This window comes from Notolepis coatsorum, assembly GCF_963971535.1.
Source record: "Notolepis coatsorum genome assembly, chromosome: 17".
NCBI lineage: Eukaryota > Metazoa > Chordata > Actinopteri > Aulopiformes > Paralepididae > Notolepis > Notolepis coatsorum.
The window spans coordinates 92,126,130-92,149,280 of NC_140181.1; the positions used below are offsets into that span (position 1 = coordinate 92,126,130).

The window sequence follows — 23,151 nt, forward strand, 5'->3', positions numbered from 1 at the left end:
TGTTCCGCTTCATGTAGGCCCCTTCATCATTTTATTTGGTTGTTTGATGTGCGTTTTCATTATTTGCCTGACCTCTGTGATGTATGTACCATCCGTCTCTTTCTATTTATTTATAAAAAAAAAAATTCCCCTTTCCTTGTTACCCTTGGAGGGGACCATTTGTCCTCTCGCCAGGCCGTGCAAATAAGAATTTGTTCTTAATTGGCCTGCCTGGTTAAATAAATGTTAAAATGAAATAAAAATGAAATATTCCCCCCAAAATGTAAATAAATGTTTGTTTTAAATGTTTATTGTTGATTACCATCACAGCACTGTGACCAGTACTCAGAGATATGAAATGAATGTGATTGTGAATGATTATCTACCGCTCGCTCTCTCTCCCTCCCTCTCTCTTTTGTCTACCACCACCACCACCTTCAACCAATACACTTTTAGAGACAATACAAAGATGTATGAATGGGAATTATGAATAATTAAAAAAGTATCCCTAGTGCATTTGTGAATTATGAATATCCAACCTCATATTGTATCAAATAATATTCGTCCTCACCCTTAGTTTGCCCTATAATAATATGTCTTCGCCCTTAGTTTGACTTGATTCATCCAGTTTCCTACTAGCAAATATATGAGAGGAAGAAATAATTTAACACTTGATAAAATTGCTCTCACACACACACACACACACCTCCCCCGTCCTTACCACAGCAGTCGATGCTGTGCAGTATAGCCTTATCCAGGCCCAGGGCCTTGCTCTCAAACTGGCTCATGATGGCCGTCTTCCTGGAGAGCAGGGAGGAAGGGGGCTCCTCCACCTCCCCTGCCCCCATCAGACACTCTCCCTGGGCCGAGCCCAGCTCCATCTCCCCCTGGCCACCTGCGCCCCTGGCCGGGTCGGAGGGGTCCCCGCTGCCTCCTTGTCCACCCAGCTCCCCGTCCAGACCCCCTCCTGGCCTGGAGAGAGACCTCCGCTCTGCTGAGGACTTGGAGGACTGGGGAAGAGGAGGGGGGAAGAGGAGGGGGCAAAGAGGAGGGGGCAAAGAGGAGGCGGGGAAGAGGAGGTGGGGAAGAGGAGGGGGGTTAAAGAGGGCGTGGAGTAACTGTGTAAGTGTGTGTGACTGACTGAAAGTGTGTGTGTGACTGACTGAAAGAGTGTGTGTGTGTGTGTGTGCGTGCGTGCGTGCGTGCGTGCGTGTGTGTGTGTGTGTGTGTGTGTGTGTGTGTGTGTAAGACTGAGGCCCTTGTTACACACACTGTTTTTGTTTGAATACGTTTTGAATACGTTTGCTGTCCCTATTAGATAGAAATGACGTTTTGGCAGGAAAACGCGTTGCCCTAGCGGGAACGCTGAAAAGGTGTTTTCCTCGCCAAAACTCGCCGACAACGTGTCGTGTAATCTGCGCGGAGCCGTTGTTGCTTAACGCCCATGCGCAGTAGATACCGACACCTGCACGCCCTCACCAACGTCCGGTGACAACAGAGCTATAGCTGCAGCTACCATGTGTTGTCAAGTTATTGTTATAAGGACCCCAGTCCAAGCTACAACAGTCTGCATTCCCTTAACAATTGTTTGTATTGAGCCGTATTGTATTGTACCCATTCTGCGATATGTTAAATAAAGTTTACATCCATTCATTCTGCTAGCATTAACGATTGCATGAGCAGCTGGCTAACGTTAGCTACCTACCGTAGCTACCAGACCCTGTTAGCTCAGAGCTCATCTTTCAACATAACAAGCATTAAACAAAATGGCCCAGTCATCTATTCACCTTTGTTTAATACACAAGGCGTTGTCTCTAATGTTATCTAGCTACTGATAGCTCCCGATATCATCAGTTTGGTGCTGGCTGGCTAACGTTAGCTTCTAGCCACAATGCTATACTGTTATAATGGCATATTCCTATCGCGTTAGCATGTAAGCTAACAAAATCAGCGCAGATGAGATTAAACTCCGCTCATGGTGGTCAATTGTGTTGATGATAGTTTTGTTTCATCAACAAATGAGAGGCAGAACACACAGTGAATGTATCCGTTTTGTTTATTGCACTTTTATTACACTTTGCTGAAAAATAAGTGCTGCATTGGCTAAATAGCCGAGGCATTTAACACTATGATCGCCGGGAACGAGTTTTCACGTCATTCCGAGCCATGCTCATTCTGCCGAAGACGCCGTAACTCGTCTTTGATGTCAATATTTCAAAAATCTGTCATCGAAATCATATTTCCTTTCCGGAGCCCTGAGACACAGTGCAAAGCTCCACTCAACTCTCTAGCGGTTCAAGAGCGCCATCTGGTGGCCGATCGGCAGATCGCCAACCGGATATTAACCTTTGAACCGGTAGTGCTCATCCATATGTGGTCCGGCCACTCGCTATCGTTAGAGAGACTCCGTCTTGATACAGTGAACATCGATCGGTGCAAATAACTCGAAAAAACAACATGATTTGGACGTATATACTATTATAAAACCTGGAAATGGATCGGGCATTTCTACATCCCATAATAGAAAAAATTCTGTTCCACGCTCATCTGCCAGCGGCGCGAGGAAGATACGGTAAGATCCAGCGTTATATTCTAACGTGTTCTTTACTAACTGCTCTGATGAACATATGACCCACTCTGGATGAATCATCTAACGCTGCCCACGGAATTATAAACGATCCCCCGCCCATCCGGTCATCATCAGATGATAGGTAGAAACTTCTAGAAGTACCTCCAGTTGAAATTTATTATCTGGCACAGATCGCTATCAAACTGTATTTCATCATGCATATAATGCATTTGGAGCTATAAATCAAGTTCTGGAGAAAGCTGCAGAAAACGATAAAAACATAATACTTTAGACCATATTTTAGTATGAATATGTGAATGAAAAAGTTTAACGTTGCTACACCCTGAACAATACATATATGACATTGAATGGGCCATAATAATGGCAATTTAGCAATAGAATTTAAAAAGTTATAGCTCTGCAAAGAAGGGGAACTTCTCCATAGACAAATAGAGCTGGCGAGGGATGGTAAATTATGAATTTAACCCATGGCGATTAAAGTGTTAAAGATGGCGGCGTGTTGACATTTCTTTGCAGGAAGTGTATTGGCACATTCAAGTTCTGATTGGTTGAAATTTGCCTTTGCCTTCATGTTCGCCACCTACTGCCACCTACTGCTTTGGCAGTGTACTACATCTCTGTGCTCAGGTGACAAAACGAAAGTTCTCCGGTTGCAAAACGAATGTGTGACTCGCCTACCGCTACGTTGCGACCTGGAAAAGCTAAACTCATCTGAAAACGAAACGAAAACATCAGTCAGTCTAACCGCAGCCCGAAAGAGTATATGTGTGTGTGTGTGTGTTACCTGGTCTTGTTTGCTCCCAGTGCCCAGCAGGTAGTGTGTGTGTGTGTGTGTGTGTGTGTGTGTGTGTGTGTGTGTGTGTGTGTGTGTGTGTGTGTGTGTGTGTGTGTGTAGGTGTGTGTGTAGGTGTGTGTGTAGGTGTGTGTGTAGGTGTGTGTGTGTGTAGGTGTGTAGGTGTGTGTGTGTGTGTGTGTGTGTGTGTGTGTGTGTGTGTGTGTGTGTGTGTGTGTGTGTGTGTTACCTGGTCTTGTTTGCTCCCAGTGCCCAGCAGGTAGTGTGTATGTGTGTGTGTGTGTGTGTGTCTGTGTGTGTGTGTGTGTGTGTGTGTGTGTGTGTGTGTGTGTGTGTGTGTGTGACTGGCTCAGAGGGAAGCAACATAAGGCACACAGACACCAAGGGTCTGTGTGTAAACCAAAAGACTATACGTATTAACCTATCTAGCACAAACTAAAGATCAAAGAGGTGGAAGGGGGAGAGACACTGCCTCAACAATGTCCTCTAGCAACAGTTACCGTGCATGTGTGGGTGGGGAAGTGCCTTTAAGCCTGCAGGCAGGTGTCCAATTAGCAGCAATCAGCTAATTAGCAGCAGTCAGCTGCAGGTCAAGACACGGGACTAACATGGTACATAACAGTGTGACTGACTGACTGAAAGAGAGTGTGTGTGTGTGTGTGTGTGTGTGTGTGTGTGTGTGTGTGTGTGTGTGTGTGTGTGTGTGTGTGTGTGTGTGTGTGTGTGTGTGTGTGTGTGTGTGTGTGTGTGTGTGTGTGTGTGTGTGTGTGTGTGTGTGTGTGTGTGTGTGTGTGACTGAAAGAGCGTGTGTGTGTGTGTGTGTGTGACTGAAAGAGTGTGTGTGTGTGTGACTGACTGACTGATTGAAAGAGTGTGTGTGTGTGTGTGACTGAAAGAGTGTGTGTGTGTGTGTGTGTGTGACTGACTGACTGACTGAAAGAGAGTGTGTGAGTGTGTGTGTGTGTGTGTGACTGAAAGAGTGTGTGTGTGTGACTGACTGACTGAAAGAGAGTGTGTGTGTGTGTGTGTGTGTGTGTTTGACTGAAAGAGTGTGTGTGAGTGACTGACTGACTGACTGACTGAAAGAGTGTGTGTGTGTGTGTGTTAAAGCTGTCCCCGACTAAGGATTTGGATAGTCGACTATGATAGGCCGAAATTTGACGTTAGTCGACTATTAGAAAAAAAAAGAAAAAAAAAGTATATACTGTATATTTTTTTCTTTTTGCTGTGGGGGGTGCTTAATGTCTGAAGGAGTCCTTAATGTCTGAAGGAGTCGACTGAAGGCTTCTTGTCCTCTGCAAAATCATGCAATTGGTCCACTGATGGATACATCTTGATATTTGTCTAGTCTAGTGTGTTCATTAGATGGGTAAAATCCTCTTTCAGTGCCTCTGTGCCTGTTTTCTTAGGCAGTTAGCCTCTGGTATGCGTGCCATTAGCGTTAGCCACGCTTCTAGGCCTCTTTTCTTTTGAAAATAATGATAAAAAAATATATATATATTTTTTTTTAATAATTTATTTTTTATTTTTTGTATTCGACTGGTTGGCAGTCGACTACGGCTCCTTTCGACTGATTAGTCGACTATTCGACTAATAGGGGTCAGCCCTAGTGTGTGTATGACTGAAAGAGAGTGTGTGTGTGTTTGTTAGTGTAACACAGACCTGTTTGCTCTGAGTGCCCAGCAGGTTTTCTGTGTGCGTGTGTGTGTGTGTGTGTGTGTGTGTGTGTGTTAGTGTGTGTGTTAGTGTGTGTGTTAGTGTTACCTGGTCCTGTTTGCTCTGAGTGCCCAGCAGGTAGTGCTCATCATGTGGGTCTTCTGGGTCGCCTTGGGAACGGTACTGGAGTGATGTCATCTTCTGACCCACAATGCCAAACGTCGTCGGGTAGAACAGACCCATGGGTGCCTGAACAGAGAGAAATTAAGACAAAGTGAAATTCTATTAGAGACAGATCTTTAATGCCACTCAATCATCTGGAGACACTTTTGCCTCCGTCCTGAATCATTTAGATTTGATTAGATTAAAATGTATTGTCATTATACAGCACAAGTACAGTACAACGAAAAGAAGTTTGCACCAGAGTGCAAATGTAACAGTTAAGTGCAATAGTAATATACAATGTACAGGTGATTAAACTGGGTGATTACTGAGTGGAGTGCTAATCAGATGTATGTACAGAGTTGTAGTATAATATGTAAAGACAGTATGGTAATAGTCAATGGCCAGCAGCGTAACCAGTAAGAGTAGAATATGTACAGATATACATATAGTATCTACAGATATGTAAAAGGACTATGTGCAGGTAAGTACAGACAGGTGTGGATATATATATATATATGCGGTGAGAATACATATATATATATATATATATATATATATATATATATATATATATATATATATATATATATATATATAGTATATACAGCATTATTGTACATGCTATCATACAGAGATATGGGTTATATATGTAAGTAAGTAAGTATATATAAGGATTATATGCAGGTATATATATATATATATATATATATATATATATATATATATATATTTGCGGTAAATATGAAATATAAATGTTTGTTTCTTCTACTAGTGGTATGTACTGTACCCCTTAGTGGAGTATGTACCCACCTGCAGTTTTTCATCCCCCAGTCGGACCTGATACAGGAGAGCCGGGGCTTCTGGGAAACGTGTGCGGAACTCGTGGTCTTGTAGTCCTGAAATATCCTGTTGAAAGATGAAGATAAAAATATAAAGAAGGGTAGAATCCATTCAACGAAGCTCTGATAAAAGGTCTTCCTCTTGCAATACAAAACAGCAATGGTTCTCTAGTACACTTTGAGCTGCCGACTCACTGCACACACAAACACACCTGGTCTAGATGGCAGAATGTCTCTTTGAGCTGCTGCAGTAGTTGACAGTCCAGTCTGTTAGATAGCTGACATTCTCTGTAGGGGAAGCCCGCCCTCTGCAGGAGCCACAAGAAACTGCGGGTCACGTCTGAACCGCCGTACGCCAGACACAGCCTGGAAAAACATCCAAAAGCAGATCAAGCATGGAAACAGCCGATACAGACGGACGGAGACACAGACACACCTTGGAGGCCAAATGATTTAACAGGAAGTCTCATTTCACTTTATACGTGCTGGCTTGACACCTGGGCAACAAAATGTGTTCATTCCAGACACATTTCCCATCATGAACAAGGACACACAGGGCTAGATCCAAAAAGAAATGGATTGCACGGCGCTAGTTGCACCCTTACTTACAATTCATTATGAATTGAAAATGGGGGACCCTGATGTAAACAAGACGAAAGTCTTTCTCTGGTCTGCATCCCCTTAACACTTTGAGTGCCACGGGTCCGGTGCCCCGGAACCCCGTTGCGTGCCACCACCCACTTCAATGACAGAGCTCTCATATTTGCGAACGCATAAACTATATCTTAAATTATGGCTATGTGTCTAATATGGCCGTCGCTTATCAATGACTTGTTTGCAGTCAACATTGTCGAAACGGATTTTTCTTTTCTTTTTTTAAATCGGTTTATTTCTGTTTTATACCATTTTGAAAAACGCTTGTTTTTTGAAAGTTCCAGAACAAAATAAAGATTCTGTGATAAACGCCCTTTACTGGAATACACTGGAATACACAAAACAAGTTTTATCTCTCTCCTCTCCGTCTGTCTCTCCTCTCTCTGTCTGTCTCTCCTCTCTGTCTGTCTCTCCTCTCTGTCTGTCTCCTCTCTCTGTCTGTCTCCCCTCTCTCTGTCTGTCTCCTCTCTCTGTCTCTCTCCCCTCTCTCCGTCTGTCTCCCCTCTCTCTGTCTGTCTCCTCTCTCTGTCTCTCTCCCCTCTCTCCGTCTGTCTCCCCTCTCTGTCTGTCTCTCCTCTCCGTCTGTCTCTCCTCTCTGTCTGTCTCCTCTCTCTGTCTCCTCTCTCAGTCTGTCTCCCCTCTCTCTGTCCGTCTCTCCTCTCTCAGTCTGTCTCCTCTCTCTGTCTGTCTCCCCGCTCTCTGTCTGTCTCTCCCCTCCGTCTGTCTCCCCTCTCTCCGTCTGTCTCTCCTCTCCGTCTGTCTCTCCTCTCCGTCTGTCTCCCCGCTCTCCGTCTGTCTCTCCTCTCTCCATCTGTCTCTCCCCTCCGTCTGTCTCCTCTCTCTGTCTGTCTCCTCTCTGTCTGTCTCTCCCCTCAGTCTGTCTCTCCTCTCTCTGTCTGTCTCTCCTCTCTGTCTGTCTCCTCTCTCTGTCTGTCTCCCCTCTCTCTGTCTGTCTCCTCTCTCAGTCTGTCTCTCCTCTCTCTGTCTGTCTCTCCTCTCTCTGTCTGTCTCTCCTCTCTCCGTCTGTCTCTCCCCTCAGTCTGTCTCTCCCCTCCGTCTGTCTCTCCTCTGTCTGTCTCTCCTCTCTCTGTCTGTCTCTCCCCTCCGTCTGTCTCTCCTCTCTGTCTGTCTCCCCTCTCTCTGTCTGTCTCTCCTCTCTGTCTGTCTCTCCTCTCTGTCTGTCTCTCCCCTCCGTCTGTCTCTCCTCTCTCAGTCTGTCTCTCCTCTCCGTCTGTCTCTCCCCTCCGTCTGTCTCTCCCCTCCGTCTGTCTCCCCTCTCTCAGTCTGTCTCTCCCCTCCGTCTGTCTCTCCTCTCTCAGTCTGTCTCTCCTCTCTCAGTCTGTCTCTCCTCTCTGTCTGTCTCTCCCCTCCGTCTGTCTCTCCTCTCTCTCTCTGTCTCTCCTCTCTCTCTCTGTCTCTCCTCTCCGTCTGTCTCTCCCCTCCGTCTGTCTCTCCTCTCTCAGTCTGTCTCTCCCCTCCGTCTGTCTCTCCTCTCCGTCTGTCTCTCCTCTCTCTCTCCGTCTCTCCTCTCTCAGTCTGTCTCTCCTCTCCGTCTGTCTCTCCTCTCTCTCTCTGTCTCTCCTCTCCGTCTGTCTCTCCCCTCCGTCTGTCTCTCCTCTCTCAGTCTGTCTCTCCTCTCCGTCTGTCTCTCCCCTCCGTCTGTCTCTCCTCTCTCTCTCTGTCTCTCCTCTCTCAGTCTGTCTCTCCCCTCCGTCTGTCTCTCCTCTCTCTCTCTGTCTCTCCTCTCTCAGTCTGTCTCTCCCCTCCGTCTGTCTCTCCTCTCTCTCTGTCTCTCCTCTCTCTCTGTCTCTCCTCTCTCCCCTCCGTCTGTCTCTCCTCTCTGTCTGTCTCCCCGCTCTCTGTCTGTCTCTCCCCTCCGTCTGTCTCTCCTCTCCGTCTGTCTCTCCCCTCCGTCTGTCTCTCCTCTCTCAGTCTGTCTCTCCTCTCTCTCTGTCTCTCCTCTCCGTCTGTCTCTCCGTCTGTCTCTCCTCTCTCTCTGTCTCTCCTCTCTCTCTGTCTCTCCTCTCTCATCTCCGTCTGTCTCTCCTCTCTCTGTCTGTCTCTCCTCTCTCCGTCTGTCTCTCCTCTCTCTCTGTCTCTCCTCTCTCCTCTCCGTCTGTCTCTCCTCTCCGTCCGTCTCTCCTCTCTCCACTGGACTCTCTGTCTCTCGGTCTCTCCGTCTCTCTCACCTGGAGGTCCTGTGAGAGACTCCGTCCTCTACGCAGCACAGGCTGGTCTTCTGGTCTCCTACATCCACCACACAGGCACTGCTCAGTCCACTGCCAAACGTAGCACACACCGACTCCTGGTGCACAATGATGGCTACACACACATACAGAGCACAAGAGGGGATGTTAAGAGTGTGTTTATATACTTGTTTGGAATTAAAGAAAAGATTGGGCGTCACTGACGGTTAACCCTTTCACCATCACACTACAGATGGTTAACGGTTAACCCTTTCACTATCACACTACAGATGGTTAACCCTTTGTAGTGTGGTAGTGGAAGGGTTAACCATCTGTAGTGTGGTAGCGAAAGGGTTAGCCTTCTGTAGTGTGGTGGTGAAAGTGTTAGTGAGTAACCTTCTGTAGTGTGGTGGTGAAAGGGTTAACCTTCTGTAGTGTGGTGGTGACAGTGTTAGTGAAAGGGTTAACCCGCTGTAGTGTGGTGGTGAAAGTGTTAACCCTTTGTAAGGGGTGTGTGTGTTGGTACAGTGTGTGTGTGTGTGTGTGTGTGTGTGTGTGTGTGTGTGTGTGTGTGTGTGTGTGTGTGTGTGTGTGTTTTACCCGAGAAGCCCATGTTAAGCAGCAGCATGTTGACCAGTTCCTTGACATGCTGTCTGTTGTAGATGTCAGGGACCAATAGGATGCATCTGTAATACTGGCAACCAATCAGAAAAAAAGATTATGGACGATTATGGCTGATAATACACAAAAGGAATGGCTGACAATACACAAAGGAGATTGTTGTTCTCAGCAGTGGAACATATCCAGTACCTGTCAAATCTGTATGAAATACCAGCGAAGCCAAAGGCTTAGAATACTGCCTACTCGCTAGCTTAGCAAGCTACTTTTGATCCTCCCAAAGTCCACTAGCCTAGAAACAGTAGCAGTTTTAGCAGTAATCTATATTAGGCGAGTCAATATATGGTTTAACCCCAAGAAAATTGATACAAAAGGTTTTTCAATGGATTCTGGTAGTATTGGGCGTGCTAAATAACATACTAAAAGTCGACAAAAATCGACCCCTCGGAAAGCAGTCATTTCCAAGATGGCGTCCCAGATGGCGCCGGGGCGATTAAAATGGCTATATCTCAAATTAAGAAAATGGTGCAAAGGATTTCTCAACTGATTCTGGTACCTCTGGGCATGCTCACTAACATACTAAAAATCTAGGAAAATACACCTTCCAGAAAGGCTTCATTTTCAAGATGGCGTCCAAAAGTGCGGCTGGCCAAGCTTAAAATGGCTATATATATGTCAATATAAAAATTATATAAATGATTTTGTCATTTGATTCTGGTACCCCAAGTACCCCTAGACATACTTAGGAACATACTAAAGTTTTAGGGAAATACACCTTCCGAAGAGGCTTAATTTTCAAAATGGTGTCCAAAATGACGACTGGGAGCTTAGAATGCCTGTATCTCAAATGGGAAAACATTTCTAAAGGATTTATAAACTGATTCTGGCACCTCTATACATTAATAACGAGCAAAATATCTAGCTAAATATATCTGCTAGGAATGCATCATTTGCATCATCAAAATGGCTGCCTGTAGCTTATTTTGGCTAAAATTAAAATTGGTTATTATATTCAACCTAGAAAGCTGGCTTTGGTGTTGAACACAAAATAAATGACCCACTTATTGTGGTCTTTAGGCCTACTCATCATCATCTTCAGGATCCTCTGGGAGAAACTTGTTATGTGGATTGTCACATTCATGAAGTTGACATGGTCCACAGACAGTAGTACAAGGTAGTCCATATTTTCTGCATGAGCAGCGAAGTGTCTTGCAGGCAGTGGTACAGTTACAATGAATGACCTTCAAGAGACTGTCTGGAGCAGCATTCATTGTTGACATGAGTGGGACAAATCTATTGTCCTGCAGGTTCCAGCCCCAGTCTAGAGCATCTATACCATCATCTGTTCCCATCCAGACCATGACCTGGTAGTATGCTCTACGACAGTGGAATTTGGTAGCAGATTCAGTTGGTGGTAGACGTTCAGGCGTTACCGTTGATGAAGCTGAGACAACCTTCTTGCTGAAAATGTTATATCTCATTTTTGCAAGCGAATCTGTGCACTTTCCACCAAAAAAGACAGCCATTGCTTGGCACCCAAGGTCATCGATCACATCTGTTGTCTGGTTTGGTACAGTGAATGCATTGGCACAAGCCTGAAGGACAGGATCCCCTTTTACAAGTTTTTGGAATGCTGTCTTTTTGCCAACTCCGAAGATCCGGGAAGTTGTGTCACAGCCAGTCACAGCATGGATGAACAGCAACTGAGAACACACATCCTGTCCGAGTACTTCTTTCAAATGGTTTATGGCGTACACTTTAAAACTGCCATCAGCTTTCGACTTGTCTGATCTGAAATAAAGGCCCTTGCTATCTCTCTGTGCATAGTAAAGAAGTAAGACGAGGAGATCAGTATCTTCTCCAATCAGCATCGTGGTGTGAAGAAGAGATGATCCCACTGCGGCCCTTACTATGTCTACATCAGCATCTCCAAGTGAATTGACCACAGTGCAATCCCGTTCTTTCAGTTCATCACTTATCATGTGGATCAGTTTCTGTTTATTCAGATCTCTTGACAGGAACTCCTCCTTCTTACCTGAGAACTCTGTCTCAGCAGTGAAGTTGACAATGGGATGAATATTGTTTCCTCTTCTTTGATGTGTGTTGTCTTTAATGGATGGCCCATCCTCATAGCCATCAAACACAATGGTTGTAGCTGAGCCATAATGTTGGATGGTGAAGTCTGCATATGACTGTGCAATTTTACCATAGCTTTGTCCGTGCTTCCATTGTATTCGGTGAAGGAGTGAACCACCATCAAGAACATAATGCTCCGTTTCTGGTACAGAATCTAGGATTGCATCACTTGCATGATCACAGATTGCGTGCGCTAGTTGTGGTTTATCAGCTTTGCGGAAGACGTTCCCGGCTTCAAAGAGGGCAGGAGGGAAAGGACTGAGTTCGTAACGCATAACCTCCTCCAATGACAGCTCTCCAGTTTGGGAGACAATAAGGAAACGTTGAAAAAGAAGTGCAGAATCAATGATTCGATCAGGAGCAACCTTGATAGACGATTTTTGTCCAAGGGTTATGGCTTTATCCTTTCTACTAAATGAAAATGTGAATGCTGGCTGTCCGATCATTTTGTGCATGATGTTGCGTCCAACAGAGTCATAATCATGCACGTTCACTCCATCCTCAGCAACAACACCTGTAACAACATTCCTTAAAGAAGAGTCTGGAGAGAAAGGTGAACATATAGCAAGTTTTGAAGTGATCTTCTCCAGGTCAGCAGCATCCCTTTTCATCCTTGCCTCTGTTGAATCCTTGTTCTGATGTTGTGTATGTCTGGTTTGAGAACTCCTGCATTGCGGTGTTATACTCTGATGTTATGCCCTTTGACATTGTCCAAAGGGATCTCTGATTGTCGGTCATTCCACTTCCATGTGTCATCCCTCCTGTAGTCTTCAATGACCTCATCAATGTTGTTTCGATTACAAGATCTGACGAATCTCAACAAAATCACTTCCATCTTCCAATTTACAAATGGGACAGATCAGGACACTGAATTCACTCATCACTTTAGAAATCAGATAATGGTCAAAAATAAGGATTCAACTATGCTAGCTTGAGAGCTGGAGAGTGCAAACACCTCTGGCAAAGACTAGGAATAGGATGAAACTGGGGCTTAAATAACACTGCCAGGCCAGACACGCCCAGGCATGCCCAAACACAGGACTAGGTCAGAAAAGAAAGAAAGAAACTGATTCAGAAAAAGAAGGCTTCAACTATGGTAGTTTGGGAGCTGGAGAGTGCAAACACCTCTAACTATAACAACTATAATGGTCAAAAAGAAGGCTTCAACTATGCTAGCTTGAGAGCTGAGAGTGCAAACACCTTTGTCAAAGACTAGAATGAAACTGGGGCTTAAATAACACTGCCAGGTCAGACACGCCCAGGCATGCCCAAACACAGGACTAGGTCAGAAAAGAAAGAAAGAAACTGATTCAGAAAAAGAAGGCTTCAACTATGGTAGTTTGGGAGCTGGAGAGTGCAAACACCTCTAACTATAACAACTATAATGGTCAAAAAGAAGGCTTCAACTATGCTAGCTTGAGAGCTGGAGAGTGCAAACACCTTTTTTAGTAAGCTATTTGTATTTGTATAGTCATTTTAAGCTCCTGGGCGCCAGTTTGGACGCCATCTTGAAAATGATGCCTTTCCGGAAGGTGTATTTTCCTAGATTTTTAGTATGTTCACAAGCATGTCTAGAGGTACCAGAATCAAGTGAAAAATCATAGTTATATATTTTTTTCTATTGAGATATATAGCCATTTTAAGCTTGGTCTGCCGCCATTTTGGACACCATCTTGAAAATTAAGCCTTTCTGGAAGATGTATTTTCCTAGATTTTTAGTATGTTAGTGAACATGCCCAGAGGTACCAGAATCAGTTGAGAAATCCTTTGCACCATATTCTCAATTTGAGATATAGCCATTTTAATATCTCCACCGCCATCTTGGAAATGGCGGCTTTCGGGGGGGGTCGATTTTGATCGACTTTTAGTATGTTATTTAGCACGCCCAATACTATCGGAATCCATCGAAAAACCTTTTGTATCAATTTTTTTTGGGTTAAGTGCTTTTTTTTCATAGATTGACTCGCCTATATGTACAACCTTGAGGAGTATCTCGGGATGCTGATGAATAACATAGCTCCATCAGAGACCCGATTGTGAATTTGGTCAGAAACGTGAGGGTACCAACAACCAAATTCTGTCAGAACCTTGGTTTAATGTCTCGGCACTCACATCTGTATGGTGTCCCCATCACCGTAAAAGGGGCGTTGTTACTGCCAAGTCCAGAGGACAGAGTGCTCCCTGCTGGACAACAACACCACCAGGTCCAGAGGACAGAGTGCTCCCTGCTGGACAACAACACCACCAGGTCCAGAGGACAGAGTGCTCCCTGCTGGACAACAACACCACCAGGTCCAGAGGACAGAGTGCTCCCTGCTGGACAACAACACCACCAGGTCCAGAGTAGTGTTGTCAAAAATATCGAAGTATCGATACATATCGATACTGAATATTTAAAACGGCTTCAATACTCATTTCCCGAAGTACCGATACTTTCTGCAGTATCGGTACCAGCTGGCTTGCTCCCGCAAGTTGTTGACAGACAGACGCGCTGCCAGAGCCTTGCCCTTCCGCCTCCTCCTCCTCCTCCTCCTCCTCCTCCTCCTCCTCCTCCTCCTCCTCGCTCAGAGCAACAGACACAAGCTGCTGCAGCCTCCTCCCCCTCACAGCCGGGCAGCGCAGCCCTGTCTTCAGTTTGTAAACAACGCTATTATTAGCTAACGTTAGCTGTCGTTCCTCCGTTAGCTTAATGCTAGCTAGCTGGCCACCTATTACTTCATGGAAACGGAATAACGTCAAGCCGAGCCCACTACACCAGTACACGCATGAACTCGACACAACTACCCCGTTTCCAACGTTCGGTCGAGCGGAGCCGGAGCCCATCCTACACCAGTACACGCATGAACTCGACACAACATTACCCCGCCTCCATGAAGTGTCCAATTAGCAGCAATGTTGTTGAAAATGTAACATTAATAAATGCTCCGAGCATAGCTCCGGAGAAATCTCTCTCTCTCTCTCTCTCTCTCTCTCGTCATAACTAGAAAGGTGCGCTCAGTAGACCTAAAATCTCCAGCAGCCACTCTCTTTCTCTCTCTCTCTCTCTGATCTAAAGATAAACAAAGGGTTTTAAAAGTGTATTTATCTTCTCGTATAGTACCAGAGAGAAGCTGAGGAGAATCAACCAGCAACAAAAGCAAAATTTGTTAAAAAAAATATATATATATATATATTATAATAAAAAAGAAATTATTATAATTTTTTTTTTTGGTATTGAAAGTATCGAAAGTATCGATACTTTTCAAGGTATCGTATCGAAGTCGAAATTCCAGTATCGTGACAACACTAGTCCAGAGGACAGAGTTCTCCCTGCTGGACAACAACACCACCAGGTCCAGAGGACAGCGTGCTCCCTGCTGGACAACAACACCACCAGGTCCAGAGGACAGAGTTCTCCCTCCTGGACAACAACACCACCAGGTCCAGAGGACAGAGTGCTCCCTGCTGGACAACAACACCACCAGGTCCAGAGGACAGAGTGCTCCCTGCTGGACAACAACACCACCAGGTCCAGAGGACAGAGTTCTCCCTCCTGGACAACAACACCACCAGGTCCAGAGGACAGAGTGCTCCCTGCTGGACAACAACACCACCAGGTCCAGAGGACAGAGTGCTCCCTGCTGGACAACAACACCACCAGGTCCAGAGGACAGAGTGCTCCCTGCTGGACAACAACACCACCAGGTCCAGAGGACAGAGTGCTCCCTGCTGGACAACAACACCACCAGGTCCAGAGGACAGAGTGCTCCCTCCTGGACAACAACACCACCAGGTCCAGAGGACAGAGTGCTCCCTGCTGGACAACACCACCACTTTCCAACAGCAGCCTGACCAGGGCTTGAACCACCGATCATGAACCCAGAGCCCTACCTATGTGGCCCTGCTGCCTATATAACCTGTAGGTAGGTACATCATCATACCTTTAATTAATTCCAGATGCATCAGCAATTGTAGTAGTACAGTAGTAGTATTTATAGCAGCAATATTACGTTGGTAGTATTACCTAATATGTAGGTATATCTCACCTTTGAGAAGTATATCAGGATGTGTATGAATAACATGACTCCAGATGTATCAGTACTTCTTGTAGTAGTATTGGTAGCAGTAATATCTTGGTGGTAGTACATCCCATATGCAAGTATATCTTACCTTTAAGTCTTTGAGGGGGATCTCCAGGTGTTTATGGATCACGTGGCTCCAGATGGTCTCCAGGTCGGTCAGCGTGGCCGTCAGCGAGCCACCGGCGCCGGGATGAACATTGAGCTGACCTCTGGTCATGGGCCAGTGGAAGTCATAGCAGTCTGATGGGTTCACATACAGAGCCTGGGGAGAGGAGGGAGGAAGTGAGAGAGTGCATATATGTTTGTCAAGGATAGAGTTATGAAGAAAATGATTGCAGACATTAAAAAGGAGACATTCTGGGGTTAGGGTTAGTAAGAGACCACACGTGTGAGAGTGAGCACTGAGCATGCATACATACACACACACACACACATACACTGACCTCCTCTCCCACCAGATGCTGGGGTTGGTGGGTTGTGTTGGTCCACTTCACTCTGGAGCTGCTGTCTAGAATGGCTGGGCGGATCTGACGGTTGTATGACCTGGCCTGGAGACCCACACACACATTTAGGCTATTTCTGGAGACATTGCATTGACTTACATTCATTCCCTGGACCCTAACCTTAACTATAACAATTACATGCCTGACACTAGGGCTCGGTGATTAATCGATTTTATCGATTAATTCGAATTCATGATTCACACATTTCTTTTTTCACAAGTGACCTTTTATTTTACAAAAAGTGATGTTTGATTTGCACTTTATTAATCCCAATAGGGAATTTCATTCTTGTTTGATGATCAAGAGGCACCTTTTATTTGTTTTAAGTGAAGTTTGGTGAAAAAGCAAGTTATTGCACATTAATCCCAATAGGGACATTCATCTTTGTTTGATCAAGAAGAGTAACTTTTTATATAATATTAAAAAAAAATTTAAGTGAAGATTGGTGAAAGTTAGGTTTGCACTTCAATCCCAATAGGGAAATTCATCTTGGTTTGATAATTTTTTTGTGTCAAATAAAAACAAAGCTTATTTGAATGATTTCCTTGGCGTTTCTAGTTTTTAATCGATTAAAATCGTAAATCGGATGTGGTGAGATTTAATTTTTAGGCCATATCGCCCAGCCCTACCTGGCTGACACTAACCTTAACCTAACCCTAACCAAACCATAATATTAACCAAATCAGCTTTTACCACAAGCTGTCCCCAATCAGCTGGTTTGTCGTTTTAGACGCGTCACACATTGTCCAGAAGTCAAGAAACACACCCACCTGCTCAGCAGACACGGGTGTCCTGCGTACTCCGTTGGACATCTTCTTGGACCAGATGGCCTGGTCCACCATTTTAAGACCATTCTGCCTCTGCTCAGAACTCTCTGGTTTCTGTCAGAAAGGAGGAAAACACTTGAACGATGTCAGACATCTCTCCTGCAGCGGCACAGCGCTAACAAGGAAACTATAAGAGAAGGACGGGTCATCACATCAGAATACCAGCATTCTATGCTCTGCTCTGTGCCAGACTTTGGTGCCAGTTCTATTGAAGCCTGTATTAAAATGAAAAATATACAAGCTAATGTGAGGAAATATACATCAACCATCAAACATTAGCTAGTTAACAATGCAACAGATTGTCGATAATTCTGACATAATCTGTTTAAATTACATGGTCATAAAAGAGGAGATGGCTGATCCCATTCAACTCAATGTTGGGTGAACTGAAAGTTTCCACACTTGGCACCAATGTGCGTTCAACGTGCTACACAGTGACATAATGACCCTTCCTTCATTTATAGTTTCCTTGAGTGCTAAGACCTAGTGTGGAGAGAAGGGTCTGGCTATGCATGACTACAACTGCAGTAAGAGTGACATCACATGCCCATCCCTCAACCGCCATCCTCTGATGACCACTGCAAGTGAAGCCCAGTTCAGACTACATGATTATAGCCCTGATTTTCCACTCACCCATGGCCCAATAGTAGCCAATTTGCTTTTAGTAGCCAATTTGATAATTTGACCGTGGTTACTTTATTGTATGAAGGTGCTGTGTTATTGTGAAGGTGTTTTGAGATTATTGACTAATGAGCTGGGCAGTGGGCATAGGCGGGGCTCAGATGATCTCGGGCACAGCCTATTTATATGTGTCACAGGTGCACAGCGGGAGGGAATTGGGAAACGTCACAGGGAAGCCACACAGTTATATATCGTATTTGCTTATCGCGTCCCGCTCTGAGCCTTATGAGATACCCCTTATCTCCTATGATACCTACTGTATCCCCAACGAACAACTACATGCACCCCACACCTGTATGGGGCCCCGCCCCTATGGAGGCGTAGCCCATATAACCATGACTCTGGTCACCAAACACCCTTCCTCTATTTCGTTCCAGCGTACTGGCTGCGTGCACCATACGTTAACTAGCAGGATGAAAAGATTAAGGAAGATTCGTAATGTTGAAGGCTTACCGGAGGATTGTTTTTCCCTGGATTCTCCAGAGCTTGTTTCGGCGACACATGAGACCTGTGCTGGTGGTTCCTCGGCTGACGACGACGGACCGAGGGGCAGCGTACAAGGTTTGACTAGCGGGTCGGCTTGTACAAAGGTGAGGTCTGTGTCAGTAGGCATCAATGTCGGTGTTGGTCGTGCTGTGGAGTATGTTTCGGCACCAGGGCCGGGGCGGCTTGGCGATCGTTCCACTGTAGTGGGCGATGTCCTGGCGATCCTGGAACATGCTGTTAACGCTAATGCTACTACTGCTTCTTCTGCTAACGCTGATGTTGACGCTGGAATGTCTAATAATCCCCGCCGCGGGATACCGCTTTTCCCTCCTCTTGCCAGCTTCATTGATGAAGGTCAGTCGGTGGTGGATGTGGGGGGGTTCGCTGAGCTCTATTTACCTTTTTTACGGGTGAAGGGGTTGACAACGGGGTGCAGGCCGGGGGTACCTTGGCTAAGCAGCCAGGTAGCTTCTTTTCTGTGCCCAGGCGGGGATGAACGACGTTCCGCCCGGCCGATGCTTGATAGCATATCGGCTCGGAGGGTGGCAGTATGGACGGATGAGTGGTATACTGCTGCAGGATGGCATTTAGCAGCGGCCAGTGTTATGGCTCAGCTGGCTACTTTCCTATCCAAGATGGCGTCGGGTTGTAGGTCTTTGGGTCCAACCGACATTGTAAACGTGATTCATGTTTGTGGTGTTATAGAGATCTTGACTCAGTCGCAAGCTATAACTGCGGGGAGGATTCGGATGCTATCGACTTTGGTTGTTAGGCATGTTTGGTTGGAGCAGTCTCCTCTTGGGGAAGAGGATAGGTTTTCTCTCCTCGCGACTCCTTTTTCCACAGATAGTCTTTTTGGGCGTTCTGTGGAGGCGCAGGCGGTTATTGATCTGGGTCCTACACCGCCTCACGCTGTGCAGCCAGAGGTGGGAGCACGGTCTCGTCAACGACTGTGGCGAGATCCTCGACAGGCGGCCATGTTTCCCCCGCCAGTGGTGCCCTGGTTGGAGAGTCAACAGGGTATCGCGAGGCCGACAGCCTTGGCGGCCGAGGGATCGGCCATTTTGGGTGAATTCGGGTTTGGTAAACCAACCCGTCGTCATTTTGCCGCGAGCAGCCCGCTCCCCGTTCAATCCTCTCTCTGTTACCCCCAGAAGCGGGGCTCTGAGCGTTCTCCTTTGGCTGCGGGCCGCGAACCTTCATTGAAGCGTATGCGGCCCCATTCTTCGCTTCTCATGGGGGCAGGGGCTGACACCCAGTTGATGGCTGAGCCTGGGTCTGTCCGTGAGAATGTTCCGTCGTCGCGTGGTTCCTACACCGCAGGTTGTGGGTGGGTGGAACCTGGTGTTACAGCTGCCACTAGCTCCAGTGGTCAGCAGGGGGACTCAGTGCCTCTTCTGTTGAATGCTCAGCAGGGGTTACCCCGGCTTCGCCTTCGCCAGGCGGGGTATCACGCTGTTGCCTCCCACTCCCGTCAAACCGGCAGTGGTCTGCAAAGGAGAGGCGAGCGTGATTTGAGTGGTAGCAATATCACTGCAGGGCTTCGGCGTGTAGGAGCCCATGGGGTCCTCATGCCTTGCGTGTCTAGCTGCGGAACAACTCCTCAGCATGCGCTGGAGGGGTGTTCAGGGGGCGAGTGTGTGTCCACAAGTTTGATGACAGCTCCTCCCGTATCAAACCGGCCCTTTCTGTCGGGGTCCCCCCTTGGGTGCTTTGCACGACGGGGGGGACCGGGCCAACTATCTACTGTTCCTTGCGGCCCAGCGTCAGTTGACGGCGGGGGCGCTGTGGGATTATATTCACATATGGCGACGGGAATGCCCTTTGAATCGGTGGATGCGGAGAACGTTAGAGGCGGGGCTGGTTTTGCAGTTCGCACAACCCCATCCTCCGTTCTCAGTTTGGTGCCGACCCTATTGTTAGGGTCAGACGCAGTGACAGCCCTGGCCGACGAGATCCAATCTCTGTTGGCGAAGCAGGCCGTCGTTGTGGTCCCGAGAGAGGACGCAATGTCAGGCGTCTACTCCCGTTATTTTCTGGTACCCAAGAAAACAGGGGGGGTCAGACCTATACTCGATCTGTCCGCGTTCAATCGGTTGATTGTAGCGAGACCATTCAGGATGTTGACCGTCCGACTCCTTCTGCTTGCTGTCAGGAGGGGGGACTGGTTCACCTCCATAGACCTGAAGGATGCGTTTTTTCACATCCCCATTTTCCCTCCTCACAGGAAGTTCCTACGGTTCCTGTTTCAGGGCGTAGCGTACGAGTACCACAGAATGCCGTTCGGTTATTCTCTGGCTCCCCGCACATTCACCAAGTGCGTGGCGGCTGCTCTGGGGCCATTACGTCGTCGGGGGATACGAGTCCTGTTCTATCTCGACGACATTCTACTCCTCAGCCGTTCAGAGGAGGTTGCCAGGTCTCATACTTGGCTGGTGGTGGAATTCCTCACCAGCCTGGGTTTTGCTGTGAATTGGGAGAAGAGTACCCCTCTTCCCAGTCAACAGGTGGAGTACTTGGGCTTGACATTGAGGTCGAGGCCCATGATTGCGACCCTCTCGGAGCAGCGTCAGGGGGTTATCCGTCGCGCGCTCGGTTTCCGTCTGGGAGGGACGGTTACGGCGCTGCAGGTGATGCGTCTGCTGGGCCTTATGTCGGCTGCTCACACGGTGGTTCCTCTTGGCCTCCTCTTTATGAGGAGGATACAGAGGTGGTTTGTCTCTTTGAGAATAGATCCGGTGAGGGACAAAAGGAAACGGTTGACGGTTCCTTTGTCGATATGGGGAGGCTGGGTACCCTCTGGGTACCCTCTCCATTGGGGTCCCCATGGGCAGCAGGGGCTCACACGTCACAGTCTTCACCGACGCCTCTCACGGGTTGGGGAGGGACGTGTCGGACCCATGCAGTGGGGGGCAGCTGGACAGGTCATGCTGGCTCGGCAGCCCTGCATATCAATGTGTTGGAGTTGAAGGCGGTCTTCCTGGTCCTCAAACGGTTCGACCACCTGTTGGTAGGCAAACATGTTTTGGTCAGGACAGACAGTATGACGGCGGCGGCGTATATCAACAGGCAGGGTGGGACTCGTTCCGCCCGCCTGCTCCGGGCGGCGCGCGATCTGTGGCTGTGGGCATCCCGCAGACTGCGCAGTCTGAGGGCGCTCCACATTCCTGGTACGGAGAATGTGGGGGCGGATATAATGTCTCGGGCGGTCTTCGTCACGACGAGTGGGAACTCCGCCCCGACATAGTCAGGCAGATCTGGGATCGGTTCGGGGAGGCCTCGGTGGATCTGTTTGCGTGCCGACGCTCTCACAAGTGCCCCTTGTGGTTCTCGCTCAGTCGGGCAGATCATCCCCCCTTGGGGGTGGATGCCTTCTCGACCTTTCCGTGGCCGCCCGGTCTTCTGTACGCCTTTCCTCCTGTACAGCTGTTGAGTCAGCTGTTGGAGCGGATACGGAGGGAGCGCAGGACGGTGATCCTGGTCGCACCGGACCGGGGCACGTCAGTGTGGTTCCCGGTCTTAATCCAGCTTCTGGTCGCTCCTCCTTGGGTCATTCCGTGGTCAGCGACGGCCCTCTCACAGCGCAACGGATTGTTGTTCCAGCCTCCGGTGTTGGGTCAACGCCTGGTGGTGTGGCTGGTGGGAGGGTGAGTCTGGAGGGGATGGATCCCTCGGTGGTTGATACCATCCGGTGTGCGCATGCTCCCTCCACTGTCGCGGTTTACGCGGGCAGATGGCGTGCGTTCCAAGAGTGGTGTAAGGGGGGGGGCTGGGACCCAGTCTCCTGCCCCTTGGATGCTGTTCTGAGTTATCTCCAGTCTCTTCTTGGTAGACTGTCGGCTTCGACGGTGAGGGTATATGCGGCAGCTATATCCTCCTATCATGAGGGTTTTGAGGGGACTGTTTTGTTCAGCCACCCTCTTGTGAAGCGTTTCCTGCTTGGCGCTCGACGCATTAAGCCGGTGCAACGCTCCTTGGCTCCGACTTGGGATCTTCAATTGGTCCTCGGTCGGTTGTCCTTGGCCCCGTTTTAGCCGCTCGAGCAGGCGCCGTTGGGACAGCTGTCCTTCAAGACCACGTTCCTACTGGCTGTCACTTCCGCTAAACGCGTAGGTGAGCTCTGTGCTCTCTCGGTACGTCCAAAGTGCCTGTCTTTTCGGACCGATTGCGGTGCCACTCTGCGACCTAATCCTGCTTTCGTGCCTAAGAATATCCGGAGTTCCTTCCTTCCTTCCTTGTCCTTGGCCCCGTTTGAGGCGCTCGAGCAGGCGCCGTTGGGACAGCTGTCCTTCAAGACCACGTTCCTACTGGCTGTCACTTCCGCTAAACGCGTAGGTGAGCTCTGTGCTCTCTCGGTACGTCCAGAGTGCCTGTCTTTTCGAACCGATTGCGGTGCCACTCTGCGACCTAATCCTGCTTTCGTGCCTAAGAATATCCGGAGTTCCTTCCGCTCCCGGGATATTGTGGTTCAGGCGTTTCGTCCTCCTCCTCACACTAGTGAGTTAGATGCGGGCCTTCACCGGTCATGTCCAGTCCGTGCTTTGGGGATTTACCTCAGCCGTACTCAGGACTTCAGGGTTACCGACCAGCTTTTTGTCTGTTACGGTGGGGCTCGTGCTGGTAAGGCACTGTCGAAGCAGCGCCTGTCCCATTGGTTGTGCGAGGGCATTACCCTCTGCTACACGTTGGCTGGGCAGGATCCCCCTGGGGGCGTCAGGGCGCACTCCACTCGTGGGGTGGCTGCTTCTGCCGCTCTCCTGGGTGGGGCCTCGGTGGAGGACATCTGTGCTGCGGCTTCATGGTCCTCCCCGGGCCCCTTTGTAAGGTTTTACCTCATGGACATGACCGGGGGTTCTGTCTCCCAGGCGGTTCTGGGGTCTGTGGCCTTTCCTGCTTCCCGTCCTTTGGTAGGGTAGCAGGAGTGTATGGGTATGGGCCACAGTGTGTTGAGTCACACGTGGTTTCGCCTGTACGGTG

At 47.9% G+C, this 23,151-nt stretch overlaps 1 protein-coding gene across 1 annotated transcript in view; it reads right to left on the minus strand.

Moving 5' to 3' along the window:
* The window catches only part of actr8 (actin related protein 8), a 30,141-nt gene that overhangs the window by 3,202 nt on the left and 3,788 nt on the right, over nt 1-23,151 (minus strand). Inside the window, exons 3-11 of the mRNA XM_084333962.1 lie at nt 16,951-17,061; nt 16,121-16,225; nt 15,766-15,939; nt 9,463-9,556; nt 8,866-8,998; nt 6,235-6,388; nt 5,994-6,089; nt 5,127-5,267; nt 701-989 (exon numbers count right to left, since the gene is read on the minus strand). Coding sequence (XP_084190088.1) covers nt 701-989; nt 5,127-5,267; nt 5,994-6,089; nt 6,235-6,388; nt 8,866-8,998; nt 9,463-9,556; nt 15,766-15,939; nt 16,121-16,225; nt 16,951-17,061 — 1,297 coding nt within the window. The remainder of the gene's footprint in view (nt 1-700; nt 990-5,126; nt 5,268-5,993; nt 6,090-6,234; nt 6,389-8,865; nt 8,999-9,462; nt 9,557-15,765; nt 15,940-16,120; nt 16,226-16,950; nt 17,062-23,151) is intronic.